The sequence below is a fragment of the Chelon labrosus genome (genome assembly GCF_963514085.1).
Source record: "Chelon labrosus genome assembly, chromosome: 4".
In the NCBI taxonomy this organism is placed as follows: domain Eukaryota; kingdom Metazoa; phylum Chordata; class Actinopteri; order Mugiliformes; family Mugilidae; genus Chelon; species Chelon labrosus.
The window spans coordinates 31,779,627-31,797,510 of NC_140340.1; the positions used below are offsets into that span (position 1 = coordinate 31,779,627).

Genomic DNA, 17,884 nt, shown 5'->3' on the forward strand with positions numbered 1-17,884 from the left:
CAACATTTCATTATAACTGGTGGAGGTACAGCAGAGTGCATTATTAATTGAACGAAAATGCGAGTGAGTGTGGCGGAAGTGTGGGCGGGTCATCGATAACGCTCCTAAGCGTAGCTCCACTCTCGGACCATACTGTGCACACTCTGGCTCCAAACTCACAAGATGGCATCACCCGTAACCACGGAAAACTAGCATCAGTTTGGCCAATGCAAGGAAGTGGGGGCGCATTGTCCATATCTATATGCAGTCTATGGGTCCCAGCTATTACCATACCACGGTCTATGATTGTTACACAGGGACTGCTGCTTTATTTTTACAGAGAATGTGTTCATGAAGAAAAAAAACATTAATTCATTTAATCATTAGTTCATCCAACGTAATTCATCCAACTCTAGTTTATTCAGTGGATCATTAATAATGCATGTTTATATGCTGAAGCCATTCTGGATAAACTGGTCCCAGCAATATTTAAGTCCCTACTATTCCAAACACATACCAGTGTTTTTCTTTATGTAATCATGGGAATGGATGTCCCCCTGACCTTGACAAAGTCAATGTTGTTTCCCCAAAGTTAGCTATGCCATGTATGCGGCTAAAACCAAATTCAAAACAGGTTCCTTTTTAAAGAGCCATTCAGAGTGGTTTTCAAAGACACAGACAAATTATGTTTACCTGCATCTGGTCTGAAAATGCTGCTGAAAATGCTGCTGTGTGTCAATCAAGAGAGCATCATCAACACTGTATTTTTCATCTGATTTGAAAGAGATTTAGGAATAATTTCAGGTCAAGGCAAGGGGATAAACTGAGATGGGAACATATTTAAAGTCTGTGAGAGAAAAAAAAAACGCACCGTGTGCTATGTCTTGACACAAAGAATATCCATGCTCACATAAAGAATGTGAAAGGATGCAATACGCATCTCAGTCCACATGGGGGTGGGCTCTATCAGGTTCTGTTCGTGGAGGACACTTATACTCTCATAATCAGGTGTTGTGCTTCCACGACTATAAGCAGAAACATAATAAATTTCAAATGATTTCTTTCATTGCAACTAATGTTTTTTTTTTATTAATGCACATTAATAATATACTTTTTATGACATAGAAATACAACACAGTAGTGACACTAATGATAATGAATAAAATCAAATCTCCTAAAATAACTAATATGCTAAAATATTAAATGTGCATGCATCAGTTTGTAGTGTTAATCAGCTCATTATCTTGTCACTTCTCCCCTAAAGATCAAGAGGAAAGGAAAATAGTTAAACATGTCGTCAATTGCTGTTTAAGCTGCCACGACATCAACTGTGATACGTAGTCGTGTTTCATACTCACAGGTGATTGGTCCAATGGTGAGAGGATCCAGGTGAGCAGAGCTGGGCACAGAGCGATTAACTCTCCCTCTGCAAGACTGTGATGTGAGAGGTGGGTAGAATGTTTAGAGACATTTACCCAGCCCTTTGGCTATACAAAGCACTGTTTATGGATTCTCTTTAGATTGGGGAATGTCTAACTCACTGGAACACAGTTGTCATTCCTCTTGTCGCAGAGGCTTAGTTTGCAGTGCAGGAAGACGGAAGGGTTGTCATCCTGAGGAGGGGAGAGTGTGGCAGAGAAACGAACACGAAGGGAGAGGCCATTCTCAACCACGGACACGTGTTCAGGGTCAGTAGGACACCTGTAAATATGAGATTATTAAAACTGTGGGAGCAAAAATAAGTATGTGGTTTAACAGTTTGTACAAATTGAGATAAATCATTTCGATAAATTGGTTCATCAATAGTTTTTAGTTTAATTCATTTGAGTTGAACGTTTTAATAAGCATTATTATGTAAGCTTTGTTTTAGAGCAGCGATATGTAAAATGATTGCTGTTGTTCAATGAGGCAATTTCATTAGAAGCCGAGGCTCAAGTAATGACCAAGCCACACAATTTTCTTACTGTAGTAGCTTGTTGATTAGGATAGCTTAATTGTGGACATTCGTTTATCTCTTCTTTAAGAGAACTTAAGCCTCAACATTTGTAAGAAAACCAGCTACACTTGGTTTGATGGACTTTTGTTAAAAGGGCTGGGAAACCAACTAATTCAAGTTATGGTAGTCACATGCAACTTTGTTGACGGTAAGAACCATTTCTTGTTCATTTCTTGTTCTTGTTAGTTTTAGCTAATTTGCTGAAAGGAATGGTATACAGAGATGAAACTACAGCTACAGACGTAAATGCGAGTTGCTGTTAGCTTATGGAAGGATAAGCTAGCTAAGTTACACCAATTACTGGATGATGGAATGATAGCTGCCAAACAGTAATTCAAACTAAATTAATGGTAGTAGTTTAACAGGCTGTTTGGAGTTTTCAGACCAGCATGTCAGTGTTAAAATAACAAAGATCAAGCTAACTGATTCCAGCCCATGACTGATCCTAAGATTAAGACTAAGATTTTGCAGAGAGAGCTAGAGCTTAGATCGATAAGGTTCATCTACGCAGGGCAGAAACTACAAAATGCAACAAAGAGGTGTAGCCAATGCATAGTATGTCCAACACATCCACGTTGGGCGAAGAGTAAATGAGCTGCCAGACCAACAAGAGAGCACAAAGAGCAACCTAGCCAAAGTTCCAGTTCAAGTTAAATGTAACAAGGTGACAACACAGACGCTTTCCTGGACTCTGGCAACACAGCTTGCTTTTGTCCTGGAGTTTTAATGAAAGAGCTTAACCTCACAGGCAGAAAGATACTGTACATACTGTATCTACTAAAGATCATGGGGCAAAAAACAATTAAGAGTCAGATGCTGACTGGATTGAAAGTAATCAGCTTGGGCTGCAACAACTTTCTCTTACTAGAGCATTCTGGAAACTAAAGTGGCCCCACTTTCATCAGGTATTACTCCCAAAGGTAGATGTAGAAACAGGATTTCTTACTGACACAAATGCACCAAAGGCTATTGAACTCTCGCCGGTCATTGTCAATGTAGACAATGGTCCACATGCTGTAAGAACACAACTTGGCTGGACCATAAATGGACCTCTCTGTGAAGACAAAGAAAATCTTCATCTCACTGAAATTCCCACAGAATAATTTTTTCTGTTTATGACCTATTGAGAATCTTGAGAAAACTGTGAGATCCTGCCTGAAGTTTGGTTGAGATGTCCTGATCTCGCTCATGCATGGCCTTCCCAGAAGACTATGTAAGACTAATAATCTAGCAGACATCAGTGTCCCAGGTGCATCAAACCTGTACAGCAGCAACAAAACCCATTGTGCATTTGTCATGGGGATGGCCGAGTTGCACTGCTCAAGCCCATGACTATTCCTTACTCTGAGCTCACTGCGTGTACCATGGCTGCCTGCATGGACAATTTTTTGAGATCTGAACTGCAGCTACAACTCCAAGAATAGCAGCTGCCTAAGTACATTGGAAACTGAATAAGCAGATTCTGTACATCTGTTGCTAATTGATTGGAAAAAAATCTCTGAGTCACATTAGTGGAGGTATGTCAATTCCTCACAGAACCCTGTAGACTTTGCATCTTTAAGATAAATGAAGGCTGTTGTTCCGTAAGTTGTTACGTAAAAAAGACGGTTTTGTTTAGTTGAGGCTCAAATAGTGATCGAACTTGCATAGTTGTACAATTTGCTCTGGAACAGTCCTGTAAGAACATAACACAAAACTGTTGAAAAAAAAATAAAAATGTTTGTTTCATCATTGTTTCCCTAAGAGTCCTGTGGAAGTTTTTTCTTCTTCAACTGAATGGATGTGAGTCAAGATAACTTTAGAACTTGACAACAGTCATTATACATCATCATGAATTATTTTGCTATCTTTGCTATCTGAATCACGAGACATACCCAGAACGAATAAGGAAGTATCGCATGGCATCCTCAGGGTTTGAGTTGTGAGTGGTATAGCAGTCCTCCAAAACAGCTGCGAAGCTTAGATCACTCTCATCCACAGACACTTCCACATGAAGGGGAGATAACGCTGGCAGGGTGACCCAGCCTGCTGGGTAGCTGTCTGTATAGTTGGAGTCATGGAAGAGATGTATGAAAGCTCTGGCATAAGCGCCTGACCCTGAAAGACCACCTTCTCTGTAAGAGAGAATGATACATTTCATTTAATTATTTAGTGTTTACAAAATGCAAGTGCTGTTATAGTTAAGGATGATGAGACAAGACTTACAACAGTTCTGGCATGATTACAGTGTTCAGGTTGACATTTGTTTCCAAGGGATAGGCACAGGAGAATGGAATGACCTCTGGTGGAACTGAGGAATCATTGTTGAGGGGATAGAAAACCAAAGCATTGGAGTAGATGGCATGGGTGCTGTTGGTCTAAAAGAGAGGGATAATTTTGTAAAGATGTTTTTGTCGTTGTCCTGCTGCTGCTTCCAGACACCACTGTCAGGTGTGCACCAATCCACACTGTAGGGCATGCACTCAAATGATGCATCAGTTTAACTGCTTTGTTATGTTATTATAACCAAGATAATAGTCTGTATGTCTGTCTGTCTGGCTACTAAGTACTGTTTGGCACGCTCAATACTCTTCCAAAGAGAAGCAAATCAACTGTGATCATTATGAATTTAATGCTTTCCTTGATGGAAAGAGGATTAGTTTGGGTTTTACCATTGCTGACACTTTTCATGATAATTCACTTCTTAAGTGAGCTTTCTGACCACAGTGATGACCACCGTCATTATTCTCTAGCTATTGAGAGAGCTTATATTTAAATGTTTTGTTTGTTTGTTTGTTTAGGACAGCAAAGGTTTTCAGGTTTTCAATAGTAATCTTTTTTCACCATCAATACAGTTCCACAGATGTCAGCCTGACGTGCCACGTGATACCACACAACAGAATCATGCACTCTGTAGATGGAACAGTGAGGGGAAGTCAGGTGACCAGAGAATGCATTCAGATCTGATGACGACAGGATTCTCATATCCACACCAACTTCAATCTGATGACGGGAACAAACAAGCTGAAAGGCCTGCGGTTGCTCATCTGAAAGAAATTGGAATAAAACAACACACACACACACACAGACACACACGCGGAAGTAATAAAAATAACTTGAAGCTTTTGAGACCAAAGAAACAGCAATTAACTTGTCTCACAAATTGATGTACATAGTCAAATCCCCCAAAACATTTACACTTACAGTAGTGGATAAACATTTACACTCAGTAATTACAAACTACTCAATTTAGTTTATGTTCTCATGGTATCTAAAAACAGACTTTAATCCTACTTTAAACAGAATCACATGAACTTTGAATTTAAATTTACCTTCACAGATGACACCAGCATCCTCTGTATGACCACAGTTATGGGATCCCAATCCTCTATGCGTGCAGTCTGTTATTGATAATTCATTTCCTGAACACTGAACATTGTCTAACCAGATTGGTCCACTGCCTTGTCCAAATTGAGCTCTTGATGGTGCTGAAACAGCCCTGCCACAACCCAGCTGCTGACAAACCACCTGAGCATCGCTGAGTCCCCAGGAGTCATCACACACTGTCCCCCACTGGCCGTTGTGGAAGATCTCCACTCTGCCAGAGCAGCGGCTTGTAGAGTTGACAAGCCTCACTGGTGAACTTGGTGCAGTTGGACCAGGTGTGGTTTGAGAAACATCTGCTTAAAATGACATGAAAATTACCTTGAAACCATTTGGAAACATGAGTCTACCAAAAATAGAAAGATGCATTTACCTTCACAGATGACACCAGCATCCTCTGTATGACCACAGTTATGGGATCCCAATCCTCTATGCGTGCAGTCTGTTATTGATAATTCATTTCCTGAACACTGAACATTGTCTAACCAGATTGGTCCACTGCCTTGTCCAAATTGAGCTCTTGATGGTGCTGAAACAGCCCTGCCACAACCCAGCTGCTGACAAACCACCTGAGCATCATTCAGTCCCCAGGAGTCATCACACACTGTCCCCCACTGGCCGTTGTGGAAGATCTCCACTCTGCCAGAGCAGCGACTTGTAGAGTTGACAAGCCTCACTGGTGAACTTGGTGCAGTTGGACCAGGTGTGGTTTGAGAAATATCTGCTTAAAATGACATGAAAATTGACATGAAACCATTTGGAAACATGGGTCTACCAAAAATAGAAAGATGCATTTACCTTCACAGATGACACCAGCATCCTCTGTATGACCACAGTTATGGGATCCCAATCCTCTATGCGTGCAGTCTGTTATTGATAATTCATTTCCTGAACACTGAACATTGTCTAACCAGATTGGTCCACTGCCTTGTCCAAATTGAGCTCTTGATGGTGCTGAAACAGCCCTGCCACAACCCAGCTGCTGACAAACCACCTGAGCATCATTCAGTCCCCAGGAGTCATCACACACTGTCCCCCACTGGCCGTTGTGGAAGATCTCCACTCTGCCAGAGCAGCGGCTTGTAGAGTTGACAAGCCTCACTGGTGAACTTGGTGCAGTTGGACCAGGTGTGGTTTGAGAAACATCTGCTTAAAATGACATGAAAATTACCTTGAAACCATTTGGAAACATGAGTCTACCAAAAATAGAAAGATGCATTTACCTTCACAGATGACACCAGCATCCTCTGTATGACCACAGTTATGGGATCCCAATCCTCTATGCGTGCAGTCTGTTATTGATAATTCATTTCCTGAACACTGAACATTGTCTAACCAGATTGGTCCACTGCCTTGTCCAAATTGAGCTCTTGATGGTGCTGAAACAGCCCTGCCACAACCCAGCTGCTGACAAACCACCTGAGCATCATTCAGTCCCCAGGAGTCATCACACACTGTCCCCCACTGGCCGTTGTGGAAGATCTCCACTCTGCCAGAGCAGCGACTTGTAGAGTTGACAAGCCTCACTGGTGAACTTGGTGCAGTTGGACCAGGTGTGGTTTGAGAAATATCTGCTTAAAATGACATGAAAATTGACATGAAACCATTTGGAAACATGGGTCTACCAAAAATAGAAAGATGCATTTACCTTCACAGATGACACCAGCATCCTCTGTATGACCACAGTTATGGGATCCCAATCCTCTATGCGTGCAGTCTGTTATTGATAATTCATTTCCTGAACACTGAACATTGTCTAACCAGATTGGTCCACTGCCTTGTCCAAATTGAGCTCTTGATGGTGCTGAAACAGCCCTGCCACAACCCAGCTGCTGACAAACCACCTGAGCATCATTCAGTCCCCAGGAGTCATCACACACTGTCCCCCACTGGCCGTTGTGGAAGATCTCCACTCTGCCAGAGCAGCGGCTTGTAGAGTTGACAAGCCTCACTGGTGAACTTGGTGCAGTTGGACCAGGTGTGGTTTGAGAAACATCTGCTTAAAATGACATGAAAATTACCTTGAAACCATTTGGAAACATGAGTCTACCAAAAATAGAAAGATGCATTTACCTTCACAGATGACACCAGCATCCTCTGTATGACCACAGTTATGGGATCCCAATCCTCTATGCATGCAGTCTGTTATTGATAATTCATTTCCTGAACACTGAACATTGTCTAACCAGATTGGTCCACTGCCTTGTCCAAATTGAGCTCTTGATGGTGCTGAAACAGCCCTGCCACAACCCAGCTGCTGACAAACCACCTGAGCATCATTCAGTCCCCAGGAGTCATCACACACTGTCCCCCACTGGCCGTTGTGGAAGATCTCCACTCTGCCAGAGCAGCGACTTGTAGAGTTGACAAGCCTCACTGGTGAACTTGGTGCAGTTGGACCAGGTGTGGTTTGAGAAATATCTGCTTAAAATGACATGAAAATTGACATGAAACCATTTGGAAACATGGGTCTACCAAAAATAGAAAGATGCATTTACCTTCACAGATGACACCAGCATCCTCTGTATGACCACAGTTATGGGCTCCCAATCCTCTATGCGTGCAGTCTGTTATTGATAATTCATTTCCTGAACACTGAACATTGTCTAACCAGATTGGTCCACTGCCTTGTCCAAATTGAGCTCTTGATGGTGCTGAAACAGCCCTGCCACAGCTCAGCTGCAGACAAACCACCTGAGCATCACTGAGTCCCCAGAGGTCGTCACACACTGTCCCCCACTGGCCATTGTGGAAGATCTCCACTCTGCCAGAGCAGCGACTTGTAGAGTTGACAAGCCTCACTGGTGAACTTGGTACAGTTGGACCAGGTGTGGTTTGAGAAATATCTGCTTAAAATGACATGAAAATTACCTTGAAACCATTTGGAAACATGAGTCTGGATGAAATAGAAAGATGTATTTACCTTCACAGATGACACCAGCATCCTCTGTATGACCACAGTTATGGGATCCCAATCCTCTATGCGTGCAGTCTGTTATTGATAATTCATTTCCTGAACACTGAACATTGTCTAACCAGATTGGTCCACTGCCTTGTCCAAATTGAGCTCTTGATGGTGCTGAAACAGCCCTGCCACAACCCAGCTGCTGACAAACCACCTGAGCATCACTGAGTCCCCAGAGGTCATCACACACTGTCCCCCACTGGCCATTGTGGAAAATCTCAACTCTGCCAGAGCAGCGACTTGTAGAGTTGACAAGCCTCACTGGTGAACTTGGTGCAGTTGGACCAGGTGTGGTTTGAGAAATATCTGCTTAAAATGACATGAAAATTAACACTAAGCCATATGGAAACATGAATCTGGATAAAATAGAGAGATGTACGTACCTTCACAGATGACACTAGCATCCTCTGTATGACCACAGTTATGGGATCCCAATCCTCTATGCGTGCAGTCTGTTATTGATAATTCATTTCCTGAACACTGAACATTGTCTAACCAGATTGGTCCACTGCCTTGTCCAAATTGAGCTCTTGATGGTGCTGAAACAGCCCTGCCACAACCCAGCTGCTGACAAACCACCTGAGCATCGCTGAGTCCCCAGGAGTCGTCACACACTGTCCCCCACTGGCCGTTGTGGAAGATCTCCACTCTGCCAGAGCAGCGGCTTGTAGAGTTGACAAGCCTCACTGGTGAACTTCGTGCAGTTGGACCAGGTGTGGTTTGAGAAATATCTGCTTAAAATGACATGAAAATTGACATGAAACCATTTGGAAACATGGGTCTACCAAAAATAGAAAGATGCATTTACCTTCACAGATGACACCAGCATCCTCTGTATGACCACAGTTATGGGATCCCAATCCTCTGTGCGTGCAGTCTGTTATTGATAATTCATTTCCTGAACACTGAACATTGTCTAACCAGATTGGTCCACTGCCTTGTCCAAATTGAGCTCTTGATGGTGCTGAAACAGCCCTGCCACAACCCAGCTGCTGACAAACCACCTGAGCATCACTGAGTCCCCAGAGGTCATCACACACTGTCCCCCACTGGCCATTGTGGAAAATCTCAACTCTGCCAGAGCAGCGACTTGTAGAGTTGACAAGCCTCACTGGTGAACTTGGTGCAGTTGGACCAGGTGTGGTTTGAGAAATATCTGCTTAAAATGACATGAAAATTAACATGAAACCATTTGTAAACCTGAGTCTGCCTAACATAAAACAATGCATGTACCTTCACAGATGACACCAGCATCCTCTGTATGACCACAGTTATGGGATCCCAATCCTCTATGCGTGCAGTCTGTTATTGATAATTCATTTCCTGAGCACTGAACATTGTCTAACCAGATTGGTCCACTGCCTTGTCCAAATTGAGCTCTTGATGGTGCTGAAACAGCCCTGCCACAACCCAGCTGCTGACAAACCACCTGAGCATCACTGAGTCCCCAGGAGTCATCACACACTGTCCCCCACTGGCCATTGTGGAAGATCTCTACTCTGCCAGAGCAGCGGCTGGTAGAGTTGACAACCCTCACTGGTGAACTCGGCGGCATTGGATCAGGTGTGGTTTGAGAAACTGTGAAAATTACGAGAGTACATTCAGATAATACAGATAGTAAAAATGTAATTCTGGTTTTGTATTTACATATCTCTTAGATATACCGAAATCACAAAGCAACATCCTTCCAAGAGTTTACTATGTGCTTGCTTCCTCTTTCCACTCCAACATGGGACACGAAAGCAGGCAGGCTATGGCATTTCAAACTGGCTGTCCCATGCTACTACAGTAATATAGTCACATAGTAACCCATCAGGCTGTCATTTCCAACATGATTGAATGCCTTGGCTTGGTTCTTCTCTCATCTGCATTTTATGTAACAGGTTACTCCAACAAGGTAATTTACAACTGATTTCCTCAAGGCTAGACTTTGGGGTCTCTGCACTTGGTAGTGTCAGACATTTGCATGACTTTTCCAGTAAGTGCTATGCTAATGACACCCACCTATACTCTCATGCATCAAGGTACACTTACAGTCAAACTGGGACAAGACGGTTAAACAGCAGGGAACCTGACAGTGACCCTGAATGATCTTTGCTAACATTGTGGCAATAGCTTGTGTGAAGAGGAGTGCTCTTTCCTCCCTACAAGTTAAGGTAAAAGTCCTGACCCTAGAGCAACAACTAAGCTCTACTGTCTTTCATATTACTCAGATGAACTTGTGGTTACTGGTTATAGCACCAGAGTTGTAGAATGAGGTCCCCACTGAAGAATTTGCACAAACTTTTAGAATTTGTACTGTAGCACTGAAGATGCTTGTGATTATTTGTTTAAACGGATAACATGTAACGATGATGACATCCAGCTGTCTAACTCTTGTCCATTCGTGGTTTGAGCGCTCTTATTGTTTGCTGCTCGGGACAAAAGAGTCTGACAAAAACTAGAACTTGTGTGTAATACAATATTCCTGTAAAGAAGTGGGGTTTCTGGGAAACACAGCAGATAAGGACAGATCCATTCAACCCTTCCTATGCCTTGCTGATATTTGATACAAAACCAAGTGGCTTCACATTTATGTACAAAGATCTTGTTCTATATTAGATTCCTGTCTACCCTGTGGGACTATATCTAGTATCAAATCTTTTTTTGCATTGCCACTTCAGTTCACCTCAGGGTGGAGAGGCTCCCTCAACAAAGTTATTATTCTTTAGCAGGTGTCAGCATAGATTACTGGATGTGTTTTAATATTTCACGTCATGATAAAAATTTTCTTATCAGTAAACCAGACTTGCAGCTGATGTGCCATCTTAATTATTCCATGTTATTTCACAATTAACAGATTAATGTACATTTCTTAGTGCTATCAGACACAGTCCTGACTTCCAGATCAAACTACCAATAGCTTTGTCCCTTCCTTCTGTGACTTTATTTATGATTGCATGATTTGATAGAGCCATGAACAAAAGGTCATGGCAACCCACTTAGTCCAAAATATCACTTTACCTGCATACCCTGCAAAACTCTGCAAAACCAGGAGTAGCAGCACATCCCGCGTCATCCTGACTGCGTGTCACAAGCAGGAAATAAAACAACTAACCTGTAAGTGACAAATAAGATGTTATAATTATTTTAACCTTTATTCTCTTTGAGACTGAGGCCCGTTTTGCAAGAGAGACCAGCAGATTGAATAAGAGTGGAGATAAGGCACACAACAAATTTAGCCAGTCACACAGTTTCATGCAAATACTTACAGTACGTCATTAGAGAACATCAAAGACATCTTTCAAATACATTTGAAAAGGTCTAAAATGTCTGACAATCTAATCCAATAGAATAAGACTTTTTTTGTTTGCTTGTTTATTATTTTTTTTTTTTTGTCATTTTTGTATATCATTCCATTTTTGTGGAGCTAAGTAAAAACAGGTTTGCCATGTTCAGAATCTGGTCTGTGCTGCACAAAATGTGCAATGTCCTAATTTATTCGTGTAACAAATGAGTAGTATTGAGAAAGAGTAAGATAATTCATTCATTCATTCATCTTCTATAACCGCTTGTTCCTGTTAAGGGTCGCGGGGTCTGCTGGAGCATATCCCAGCTGTCATCGGGCGAAAGAGTAAGATAATGACTAAGATATTTATTTTCTATAATAAAACACAAGGTGTGGTGGTAGACTGCATAGGGATACTTGTATTTTAAGGTGAAATGAGTAGTATATGAGAGTACTGTTATCAATTATCGTACACAGACATGAGAGTCAGTTGTGGACTAGTTTTCTCCTCAAAAGGAACTAATGGTTTATTTAATCACACGAAATCTATCATCACATTGCGCTAGTTAAGCCAGATGAGGTTTAAGTGAGACTACTGTCTAACCAAAATGATCCTCTAATATTTACATAACTGAACAACATATTAGAGTTAAAAGCTGACTGTCATCTAGACAGGGGTGACAATCTGTATAAACATGAATGTTGTAAGTCTGTGTTCGACAACAACATTGTTTATAGCTTAGAGTTTAAATATTAATGAACTAGGCACAGATACTTGTAAGGTGATTAGTTTAGTAAAACAAAGTGAAACTGCACAAACCGCTCTAGCGACTGTCCAATTACAGGTTTTAATGCCAGCACAAATCTACCACATTTTGCCACAGTGCACCTCATAAACAATATATATATAAATTAAGAGTGAGTAAATTGTGGTAACAAATACAACAGTGCCAGTGCAACAATCAGCATTCATTACTACCATAGAATTGGTTGTGTGCATATATATATATATATATATATATATATATATATATATATATATATATCCTAACATATGCAGCTGCCTTTATCATCTTGGTCTTCATCAGTTTCTTACCTTTTTCACACGTGAGACAGTCAGGTGCCCTTTGAGGATGACTGTCAGTGTTTTATCACTGTCCGAGAACTAACTTTTTTCCTCGTTGAGGGGTCTTTTATAGGACTTGCATGGCAGATCAGGTTTGCGTGAAGATAATAGCATTTTATGAAATCCCAGTGTAATTGTTCAGAGGGCCTTTTGCGCCAGTGTCTCGTAAAGCACCAACTAAGATCCAGCAGATCGTCAGGTGACCTAAAACCACACAAAATACTACATTCACAATGGCAGGTATCCTGTGACAGTTTCTCCACATTGTTTGGATGTATTGTTAGAGGAAGATCGCAGTCTTGCCAGAAGGTCACACAACATTCATGTTTCAACATGCAAAGCAGCAAATGCGTGTTCCAGTGTGTGCAGTCTTTGCAGATTTTCTTCAGTTTGCAAAGAAAATAACTAAACATGTTAGGCAACCTCTTCATTGCTTTTTATATAGTTTTTAGTGTGTGATTGACTTAAAGGTTTAGTGTGCAGGAATAAGTGGCATCTAGTCCTCCCTTCTCTTCCAACAGTAGACCTACAGAGGCCATGGAAGAGGAGTCTATCCACTTACAAATGACTCACTCTAAGGCTGTTTCATGTACCTCAAACAATATCCCTGACAATATCCCTTCTTAAGGCTACACAGCTGTTCAGTCCCAATCCCTTGAGTTCCCTTCACATTGTACGTGTGGAAATGTTCTTACTTTCACTTTTAAACATAGCCTTGAGTTCAACTGTTGTTTTTCTTCAATTTGTTTTCACCAAACGTTTAAGTGATCGCTGATCACCATCAATAAGGATTTTTTTTCGACCACATTTCTTCCTGGAAGACGATGGTTCTCCACTATCCTTCCAGTTTTTAATAATGCCTTGGACAGTTCTTAACCCAGTTTTAGTACTTTCTACAATCTCCTTAGATGTTTTCTCTGCTTGATGCATGCCAATGATTTGACCCTTCTCAAACAGACTAACATCTTTTCCACGACCACAGGATGTGTCTTTAGACATGGTTGTTGAAGAAATGAGAAGCTACTCATTGCATCAGTTGGGCTTAAATAACTTGTTGCAGCTGAAAGATAATCACCCATGCAGTAATTATCCAATAGGAGTCTCATACCTGTTTGATTAGTTAAATCCAGGTGGAGACATTTTTTTTTTGGCCAGGCAGTGTATTAAACAATACATAAAACATATAAAACAATTCTTTCAGTTATTATAGACAAAATATTGTCCCAAAATTTGTTTTTCATTTCAATATGGGTAAATGGAGAAGGAGAAAGAAAAAGAAAAACAGTTTAGCTCTTAAAGTAAATACATATATTATTATATATATTATACACAATACATTGTCACACAATATTTTTTACATAAGTTGTTTGTGACCAAACCAGCAACAAAAATAGCCTACTGTAAAAATCATTTGCGACCAATAAAAGGAGTCTGCTTCTGTCTTCTGTCTTCTGCTTGAAGAGTTAAGAAAGAAACTTAATAAGGCCATGTCTCTGTGAAGGTTCTCATTCATCCAGGTCATGGTTTTATACGTTATACATTTAATAAAGGCAACTGGACTTGTAGAGTTTTTTGAGAAGACGTTTACCAATCATCCGAGTTTAGGGCTCTGGTCTCTGCCTCCTCCTTATAGAGATTGGCCACTATCACTGGTGTCCATCGCACAGCTGTGTTTTTGCCTGTAGAATTCTCCATTAAATTGGAAATAGGTGGTAGGTGACTAACCTTTAAAGTAGAGAGGGTGTCTACCTCGCAAACCCAAACTGGGAGCTGGTTCCACAGGAGAGGAGCCTGATAGCTGAAGGCTCTACCTCCCATTCTACTTTTTGAAATTCAAGGAACTGCACTTTGAGATCGAAGTGATCTCTTGGGATGATATGTTACAATGAGGTCTTTAAGATACGATGGAGCTAGGCCTTTAAGGGCCTTGTATGTGAGTAATAATAGACACATTTAGATTGTGGCTAAGGTGACTGACACTGAAAAACCACCTCTGCTACAAAGAAAAAAAATGACAAATACTTAAATATATTATATTTCATGCCTGCTATGTAATCCTATAACCCAGTGCAGTGAATCCTTAAAGCAGATTGTTATAGTCAGGGATGACAATAGAAAAGGATCAGGGTTTAGGATAGCAGTGTTCAGGCTGGTGTTATTTACAGGGTAAGAATCCATCGGTTTCTAAACAGAGGAGGTGGACTGAGATTTAATCTGCCATCTATTTAAAATACAGTTTTAACTTCTGTCCCCAAAAAGTTTAAACCCCATTCACACCTGGACACTGGAGCCTCTGACGGACAAGAAATTAGCTGCACCGGTTTCTGGTTGTTAACACAACAAGCAAGTTTCAGTAGGAGTTTCCAATTTAAACCTCAAACTTCCCACCAGTCCCCTAGAACTGAAGAAGCTACTCTGATGAGCGGTGAAACGTCTCCTCAAAAACTCTACAAGTCCAGTTGCCTTTTTTGAACCTTTTTTGGATAAACCATGACCTGGATGACTGAGAACCTTCACAAACATCCAACAGATTTATTTTCATAAAGGCAAGTTAGGCTAATGTTTGTATCGTGGATTACAAAGGGGTGTTACTCACTCGGCACTAAAACTACTCACAATGAGACAGAAATTCGGGATTAAACAGTTACTTGTTATTGTAGTTACGTTACTGTCATCTGTACGCTGTACGCCAAAACCACCCGTCACAAGGACAGTTTCTTCCCCCGGGCTGTTGCTCTGTTGAACTCTGAGCAGTCACAGAGTGTGAGTCCATCCACATGAACAATAATCAATAACTCTGCACTGTTGTATATACTCACTGTACAATAACCCTGGTTTGGTGTATATATTATCCTATATTTTATGTGTACAAATTGAGATATATTTAATTTTTATCTTATTTTATTTTATTTTATTTTATTTCACTCATTTAAGATGCTTCTGTACTAGAGAGAAAAGTTGCCAGAGTCAAATTCCTTGTATGTGTTCTTACTTTCAGCTGATTCTGATTCTGATTCTGATCTACCTGCTGCACTGTGCTCACTCTCACCTGGATGGTGGGAAGGGCTTTGTGAGGATCCAGTGCTTTTAACACCATTAAGCCCTTTCTGATGAGTGAGAAGCTGCTCAGGATGGGTGTCAGCTCCTCCACTGTCTCCTGGATTACTGATTACTTGTCTGACAGGGCCTAGTTTGTGCGGCTGGGGGGCTCCCTGTCTGATACTGTTGTCAGTAATGTGGTGGCACCACAGGGGACTGTCCTGTCTCAACCTCTGTTCACTCTTTACACCTCTGATCTCCAGTCCAGTTCTGGGTCCTACCACCTGCAGAGGTTCTCTGATGACTCTGCAGTGGTTGGGTGTAATGGAGATGGACAGGAGGTGGAGTACAGGACACTGATCGGAGACTTTGTGGAGTGGTCCCACAGGTGGCAAACCACCTACTCCTGAAGTCAAAGACCAAGGAGCTGGTCTTTGACTTCAGGATGAAGAGGACAGCAGTGGAGCCCATCAACCATCCAGGGCCTGGAGGTGGAAGTAGTGGACCACTATAAGTACCTGGGAGTCCACATAACCAGCAGACTGGACTGGAGGGACAACAGTGATGCTGTGGACAAGAAGGGCCTGAGTAGACTCTACTTCCTGAGGAAACTCGGGTCTTTCAAAAGTGAGTCATAGTCCAACTGTACAACAACTCACTTTTCTGTAACAGATAATTCCACGTTATTTCTTTATTTATTATTGCACCTTACTATCATTTGTGTATATATATATATGTATATATATACATATATACAGTCATGGACGAAAGTATTGGCACCCCTGGAACTTTTCCAGAAAATGCACCATTTCTCCCAGAAAAAGTGTTGAAATTACAAATGTTTCGGTATACACGTCTATTTCCTTTAAGTGCATTGGGACAACACAAAAAAGCAGAAGAAAAAAAACAAATTTGACATAATTTTACACAAAACTCAAAAATTGACTGGACAAAATCATTGGCACCCTCAGCTTAATATTTGGTTGCACACCCTTTGGACAAAATAACTGAAACCAATCGCTTCCTATAACCATCAACAAGTTTCTTACACCTCTCAACTGGAATTTTGGACCGCTCTTCTTTTGCAAACTGTTCCAGGTCTCTCAGATTTGAAGGGTGCCTTCTCACAACAGCAATTTTTAGATCTTTCCATAGGTGTTCTATGGGATTTAGATCCGGACTCATTGCTGGCCACTTCAGAATTCTCCAGCGCTTTGTCTCCAACCATTTCTGGGTGCTTTGTGAGGTGTGTTTTGGATCATTGTCCTGCTGGAACACCCATGACCTCTGATGCAGACCCAGCTTTCTGACACTAGGCCCTACATTACGGGCCAGAATGTTTTGATAGTCTCCAGATTTCATGATTCCTTGCACACAATCAATGCACCCAGTCCCAGACGCAGCAAAACAACCCCAAAACATCTTTGAACCCCCACCGTATTTGAATGTAGGTACCGTGTTCTTTTCTTTGTAGGCCTCATTCGGTTTTCTGTAAACAGTAGAATGACGTGCTTTGCTAAAAAGCTCTACCTTAGTCTCATCTGTCCACAAAACATTGTCCCAGAAGGATTGAGGCTTACTCAGGTATGTTCTTGCAAACTGCAGTCTTGCTTTTTTATGCCTCTGTGTCAGAAGTGGGGTTCTCCTCGGTCTCCTGCCATAACGCTTCATCTCATTCAGACGACGACGTATTGTTCGAGCTGACACCGTTGCACCCTGAGTCTGCAAGACAGCCTGAATTTGTGTGGAAGTTGACTGAGGTTGTTTATCCACCATTCGAAAAATCCTGCGTTGCATTCTTGCATCAATTTTTCTCTTTCGTCCACGTCCAGGGAGATTTGCCACAGTTCCATGGGTTAAAAACTTCTTGATTATATTGCGCACAGTTGACAAAGGAACTTTAAGATCTCTGGAGATTGACTTGTAACCTTTAGATTGTTGATATTTTTCCACAATTTTGCTTCTTAAGTCCTCAGACAATTCTCGGCTCTTCTTTCTCTTCTCCATGCTTGGTGTGGCATACACAGGCAAACAACACAAAGGTTGAGTCAACTTTTATACATTCCAACTGGCTTCAGTTTTGATTTCTATATTGCCAGCACCTGTTACTTGCCACAGGTGAGTTTAAATGAGGATCACATGCTTGAA

General features: G+C 41.4%; 1 protein-coding gene across 10 annotated transcripts; it reads right to left on the minus strand.

Moving 5' to 3' along the window:
* Positions 1-852: 852 nt before the first annotated feature.
* LOC311486991 (scavenger receptor cysteine-rich domain-containing protein DMBT1-like) lies at positions 853-13,140 on the minus strand. Of its 10 annotated transcripts, none has more exons than XM_084543065.1 (19): positions 12,668-13,140; positions 11,307-11,400; positions 9,537-9,881; positions 9,112-9,459; positions 8,687-9,034; positions 8,262-8,612; positions 7,837-8,187; positions 7,412-7,759; positions 6,987-7,337; positions 6,562-6,912; positions 6,137-6,487; positions 5,712-6,062; positions 5,287-5,637; positions 4,799-5,001; positions 4,181-4,332; positions 3,850-4,089; positions 1,521-1,680; positions 1,338-1,413; positions 853-1,237 (listed from the first exon to the last, which is right to left on the minus strand). In XM_084543065.1, the coding sequence occupies exons 2-19, from the start codon at positions 11,359-11,361 to the stop codon at positions 1,227-1,229; spliced, it is 4,743 nt and encodes a 1,580-aa protein (XP_084399191.1). In that variant the 5' UTR covers positions 11,362-11,400; positions 12,668-13,140; the 3' UTR covers positions 853-1,226. The 10 variants fall into 10 exon arrangements, with proteins under 10 accessions (XP_084399191.1, XP_084399184.1, XP_084399192.1 ...); XM_084543058.1 differs by having other exon boundaries at positions 8,262-8,609; positions 9,112-9,462; XM_084543066.1 differs by having other exon boundaries at positions 7,837-8,184; positions 9,112-9,462.
* Between the last annotated feature and the right edge of the window lie 4,744 nt (positions 13,141-17,884).